This window comes from Phaseolus vulgaris, chromosome 5, assembly GCF_051622355.1.
Source record: "Phaseolus vulgaris cultivar YP4 chromosome 5, ASM5162235v1, whole genome shotgun sequence".
In the NCBI taxonomy this organism is placed as follows: domain Eukaryota; kingdom Viridiplantae; phylum Streptophyta; class Magnoliopsida; order Fabales; family Fabaceae; genus Phaseolus; species Phaseolus vulgaris.
Genome location: NC_143502.1, coordinates 36,019,041 through 36,025,299, shown reverse-complemented (window position 1 = coordinate 36,025,299; position 6,259 = coordinate 36,019,041). Strand labels below are relative to the sequence as shown.

The 6,259-nt window shown below is 28.7% G+C and overlaps 1 protein-coding gene across 1 annotated transcript; it reads left to right on the top strand.

The window, feature by feature from the left end:
• The first annotated feature begins 1,299 nt into the window (after positions 1-1,299).
• Positions 1,300-4,045, top strand: LOC137835529 (uncharacterized). The gene is made up of 3 exons (XM_068644071.2): positions 1,300-2,079; positions 2,204-2,731; positions 2,838-4,045. Exons 1-3 carry the CDS (start codon positions 1,300-1,302, stop codon positions 2,940-2,942), a joined length of 1,413 nt encoding a protein of 470 aa, XP_068500172.1. The 3' UTR covers positions 2,943-4,045.
• The last annotated feature ends 2,214 nt before the right edge of the window (positions 4,046-6,259 follow it).

The following is a 6,259-nucleotide window of genomic DNA, read 5'->3' as shown; positions in this document are numbered from 1 at the left end:
GACTCATTTTATTTTATCTTTTAGAAAAAAAAATCCGTTTTCATTGTCATTTTATATTACTAATGAAACATTATTGTGGAGAGGGAAAATTAAGAAAGAATTATAAATGTCAAATAATTTAATAAATATGAAAGACAAGCCATATATTTTTGGGGTAAAATATTTACAAATGATTAATCTTCAAAAATATCTTAATGAAACCTTTCATTCTAATATTTTTTATATATACTAAACTCAAATTCAATTTAAAAAAAAAATTCAAACTCAATTTAACGGAAATTAATGTAATGTTGATTCTCGCTAGAGATGGCAAATTTGTTGATCCACCTCACTGAATCAACGAGTCAAGCTGTGAAAAGCAAAGGCAATTGCTTCCTGCACTATATCACTGCACCCAATTCCAGCGGAAAAGACGAAACTATCCTTAAAAAAAATTTCCGAAATATGTGTTCTGGATTTTTTTTTCAGATATTTTTATCCGGAATGAGTTTTTCATTTTTGTTTCCGGATTTTTATTTCCGAAACACAATAATCTCTTTTCCGGATTTTTTTTTCCAGTTATTTATCAATTCCAGATTTTTTTGTCCAGAATAGAATTTTAAATTTTGTTTCCGGATTTTTATTTCCGAAACTCAATAACCACTTCCGAATATATTTTTTCGGAATATATTATTTTCAATTCTGGATTTTTATTTCCGAAATAAAGGATATTTTTGGAATTTTTAAAATTGTGTTGGGTGCAGCTTAAAATGTGTTGGGTGCAGGGAGCATTTGCCAAAAGCAAATAAGACTGACGTACCCAAAATTTCTTATGAACAGCAAATTTGTTTAAGTGAAAATCCACATTTTTAAGATTTATTTAAATTTACAAGAACATAAAATAAGATTAATCAATGATACTGAACCAAATAAATCTGATAATTGTTAGCCTACATTTTTGGATTTGCCTAAAATTTAATAGTCCAATAATGCCTTATTTTGGAACCGAAACTTCTTTGTCAACTTTAATTTCATTCTATTTTTATTTGACACTTAATGTTTGGCACAAGAGTTAAAAAGTTTACATAATTATTCATATAACTAAATTATTGACTTGTTTTAACATATACAGAGGTAAGAGTTAATTAATTTTTATAGAAAGGTCAGATAGTAAAATAAATGAGTTCATTTTTTTTCCACAATTAATAGGCAAAATCAATTAAATCATTGCCTAATAAGGCCTAACTATAATAGAAAAAATTGGTTCTAACACATATAATAATCTGCATTTGCACAACTACAATTAACATCTCATTAATCATGGAGTCTTTTAAGAATCAAATCAAAACCCAAATTCTGATGAAATTCATTTTAGTCTGCTCTTCATTTTTTGCCATTTCTCTGTGTGTATCAGTGCTACTCCTAGCCAAAACAAAGATAGTAGAACTGAGATATTCACCACAACATGATGTGTCAGAGTCTGATCCTACCACTGCTGATCATCTTGTATTTGGAATTGCCTCAACCGGAACTTCATGGCCTTCGAGGAAGCAATACATCAAGCTGTGGTGGAACAGCATACCAAATATAACAATGAGAGGATGTGTTTTCGTAGATGCCCTCCCACATGAAGAAAATGTCAACAATGATGGTTCTCTTCCTCCTCTTTGTGTCTCTCAAGACACTTCCCAGTTTCTCTACACCTACAAGGGTGGTCTACGCTCAGCAATCCGTGTGACACGTGTTGTGAAAGAGACTGTGGCATTGAACCATTCTGGTGTTAGATGGTATGTGTTTGGGGATGATGACACCATTTTCTTCCCTCACAATCTGGTCAAAACTCTTTCCAAATATGATCATAGGCTTTGGTACTATGTTGGATCCTACTCAGAGATTTATGAGGGCACCCAGGTTTTTGGTTTTGGAATGGCTTTTGGTGGAGGTGGTTTTGCCATCAGTTCATCACTAGCACAAGTCCTAGCCAAGGTTCTTGATTCATGCATACAAAGGTATCCGCATCTGTATGGAAGTGATTCAAGGGTATACTCTTGCATAACTGAACTAGGTGTGGGATTAACACATGAACCAGGTTTTCATCAGGTAACAATTAGGTTGAAATGGCATATTGAACTCTAGATTGAAATGATAAATATTGTTGATGATTTTCTTTCCTTCAGTGTGCTTCTAATTAGTCCTCCATTTATGTGATTATGGAATTTGATAGGTTGATTTGCGGGGAAATATCTTTGGCCTATTGGCTGCTCATCCGTTAACTCCCTTATTGTCCCTACATCATCCAGATCACACTGATCCTATCTTTCCTAACATGTCAACCAAAACATCGCTGCAACATTTATTTGAAGCTGTTCATGTTGATTCTGAGAGGATCCTAGAACAAACAGTTTGTTATGAAAAGCAGTTGTCATGGACAATTTCAGTGTCATGGGGCTATGCTGTTGAAGTGTTTCAGAACAATATGCTTTTGCCAGAGGTTCTGAGAGTGGAAAGAACATTCAGACAATGGTTGGTAGGAAATGTTTTGAGAGGAATATATAATTTCAATACAAGAGAAGTTCACCCTGATCCATGTAAAAGAGGCACCATCTTCTATCTAGATAAAGTGTCTTCTGGGAAAGATGGTATCATAAGCAGTTACAAGAGAGATTTTCAAAATTGTTCCTACGAGGCATCGATGAGTAAATTGGAAGTGATCAAAGTGGTGACAAATAAGTTACACCTTGACAACAAACAGGTAATCTATATTGGACCATTTGTATTTAATAAATAGGAGCATGATTTTATATTAATTCGAAATATATGATATTACTTATAAAATGTTCTTTTGTACTAAACTGCAGACTCCAAGACGACACTGTTGTGATGTGTTGCCCTCTAATGCTGGTAACATGATGGAAATTGCAATCAGAGAGTGCAATTATGAAGAACTGATTTATATGAACTGACAAAACAAGTTCATATAAAATCTTTTACTATATAACAAATGCTAGAGTTTGCAGAAGGCAATAGATAGTGTAAGGGAATTTTAAATCTAGAGTTTGAACATTCATATATGCTAACTGAAGTTGTATGAATGGATTATTGGATTCAATCTAAGCTTGGAAAGAAAATTGAAAAACAAATAAAATGGGAAGTGCCTTTGGAAGATAAACAACTTTTTTAACCACCATCTATAGGTTCAACACCAACAATGCAATTTGATGCCATTTATGAGATATTTTATAGATACATCAGTAGCTCAGCACGTGAAATAGCTAGCTATAGTTTCTCTAAGGATGCATATTGTTTTAATGCTGGTCAACTGCACAATTTCTTGTAAGAATTAGATAATTTTAGTAAGCTTTTTTAGCCACAACAAATGTTTGGATAAAAAAACGTTTCATACGTCTCACATTTGTCGAAGGTTCATGTAGGAATATAAACACAGAAGAGGCGGGGGTGACAATATAACTGATTGGAGTGAAGAACGTTACTTGCTATTGTTAACTCATGAACTGCATTAGGTGTATCTGCAAACAAGAGTGGAAGGCTTCTGAACCTTGTCACTAAGACCTGCAAATAAACAGCAACACTATAATTAAAAAAAAAAACACAAATTACAAATATGAACTCAAAAAAGAAGGAATCTAAGACCTTGCAAACTTTCATCTTACATGACTACATATGAGAGCAATGAATTCAAGCTGCCTATTGCAGCAATCATATAAGCCCTATAAATACTAAGACATTGCATTCTCCAAGTAAAACCACCCCTTTTATCGTTGAGCTTAGGTGGGGAACTAGCAACTCCCCAATTTCTCTACGTAATATGTTCCTTATAGTTTATATATACAATAAGAATTCGTTTAGCATTTTGTTCTTTTAAATATGAAAAAGTGTACTCTAGAAGAAAAAGTGAAGTTCCAATGGCCCTTCAATACAACCCCTTTGTATGAAAGGGTAAGTGAGCGGTGTTGCTGGAGATTTTCCATCTTCCTTCTTTGGCGTTGCTGGAGATACTCACAAGGCCTTCTTTCTCAAGATTTCATTTTTCGCCTCCGTGAACAAAAGGAAGCAACGCCGCTGCAAGCAATAGCAACGTTTATTAATCCATTTCAGTGACGGTGTACACAGTATCAACAAATGATGCTTTCTGATTGGAACGGAGTAGGGTTTCAACTTGGATTTTTAATTTGGGTTTAAAGTTTCTGATTTTGAAAGTGTTTTTATATTGATTTCTCAATGTGCAGATCATTTGTAAACAAAATATTAAAGTATACTTTTTAAACTTTTTATAATATTATTTTAGTTTTGCATACGATTTTTTCAATATTACCCAGTCCTCTATGTTTTCCAACCGACCTTTATCCAGGTAATATTTTAATGGATAAAATAAATTTACATATAAAAGAAAAGTTGATGGATAATTATACATTGGATTAGGAAGGGAAATTTAGAGAGTAAATTTAGAGTAATTTGAAAAAAAAAATGTAAAGAAAGTAAAATTGTTTAAATTAAGATTTTTTTTTTATATAAAAACTTTTATGTTAGGTGTAACCTGACATCAACTACTAGGCTCAAATAACAATTATTTGTCACTATATGAAAAAAGTATTATTTAAAAAAAATATGAAATATGAGAGAACTAAATCAAAACTTATATACTAATAAGACCGATATATTGTACTTATTCATAAAAAATGTTAAGAATAGATTAGATGAAAACCTATTATACCAATGAAAAGATTTATAAATTCTAAATTAGTCAACTTATCAATAAATTAAGAATTTTTAAGTAAAGTAAATTATTGAAATTTGTGAGGGTTTTTTAAGAGAATATTAATTTTTTTGTAAAATTTAAAATTTAGGTTTACAAATTTATCTTAATTTCTAAAAATATTTGAATAATAAAATATAAAATATTTCTTGTAGATTTTAATTAATTAAAAATTTATAAATTACTTTCGATCCAGTCAAATAATTTTTTTTATATTTTAAAATATTTTTAATAAAATATTCCAGTTAAAAAATATAAATTGTCTAATCATAAAAAATTATTAAAAGTATTTTTTTACAAAATTAAAAACATTTAAATATTTATAGTTATAAAAAAAAATATTTTTATATTATTACTTTTATATTTATTTTGTTATAAGTAATACTATTATTATATAAAAAAATTATTATAAATAATTATATTATTATTATTATTATTATTATTTTACAATTATAATTTTATTATTGTAATTAATTATTCTTATTAATATCATTAAATATTTTTATAATATAAATTTATTTAATACTTAAATTTTGAATTTTTTAAAATATTATTTTATTTTATTTTTATTATATATAATTATATATTATATTATAATATAAAATAAAATATTATAATACATCATCGCATAGATTATGTAATCCATTATACGTTATAATAATATAATCTATTATGTTATATGTATAATTGATTATATGTTATAGTATAACGTATTATTGATTATAGTTTTTTTTAATTTTTTTTACGTAGTTTGTTTTTGAAAAAAAAATATATTAATGTAGTTTTTTTTCTTATTTATTTGATATTTTTTTTTGTTAATTCACGGTTATATATGTAAGGATGAGAAAGTTGTATTTTTTTTTAAACAAGACGTAGTGAACCTTGTGTGACATTAGAGTTGATTTAATGGATTTTTTTAATATTTAACATTAAAAAAATTCTATTAGTGTTTAATATTACACTAAAAAAAATATATGGACCAAAAATGGACCCTAACTATAAAAAATGGACGCAAAAGGGAATATATTGTGGGTGCGAACAACAATATGATGTTTTTTTTGCATAAGTCAAGTCTACAAGGAGATGACAAATTTTTAAGCTAGCGTGGGTTTACTCTACATTTTTCCCACACAAAATGATATTTATTTAAAAGAGCGTGTGTTTAGCTTTCGAGATGTCTACATATTTTAAAAGAAACGTGAGCTTAACCCACACAATTTTTAAATAAGCGTGGGTTGAACATTTATGTTTGTCACAAACTAGTGTGGACTAAGCCTTCAAAATATATTTTATATTATTTGCTTAAAGAAGTGTAGACTTAACCTACAAGTTTGTCACACAAAAAAGTGTAGGCTTAGCGGTCCAGTTTCAAGTTTTATTTGATTATAATTAAAAAAATATTTTTTTATTAAAATAAATTAATTTTAAAATTACATTAACTAATGTGATAAACAATAGTCTTTGACCAATAAGGTTTTTTTTTTAATTGAAAAGGTTATCCATTTT

Excerpts from the sequence above, each read along its gene's own strand:
- LOC137835529 (XM_068644071.2), top strand. The coding sequence starts at position 1,300 with ATGGAGTCTTTTAAGAATCAAATCAAAACCCAAATTCTGATGAAATTC. Across the intron at positions 2,080-2,203 it reads ATGAACCAGGTTTTCATCAG|GTTGATTTGCGGGGAAATAT; the intron begins GTAACAATTAGG and ends GGAATTTGATAG. Across the intron at positions 2,732-2,837 it reads TACACCTTGACAACAAACAG|ACTCCAAGACGACACTGTTG; the intron begins GTAATCTATATT and ends ACTAAACTGCAG.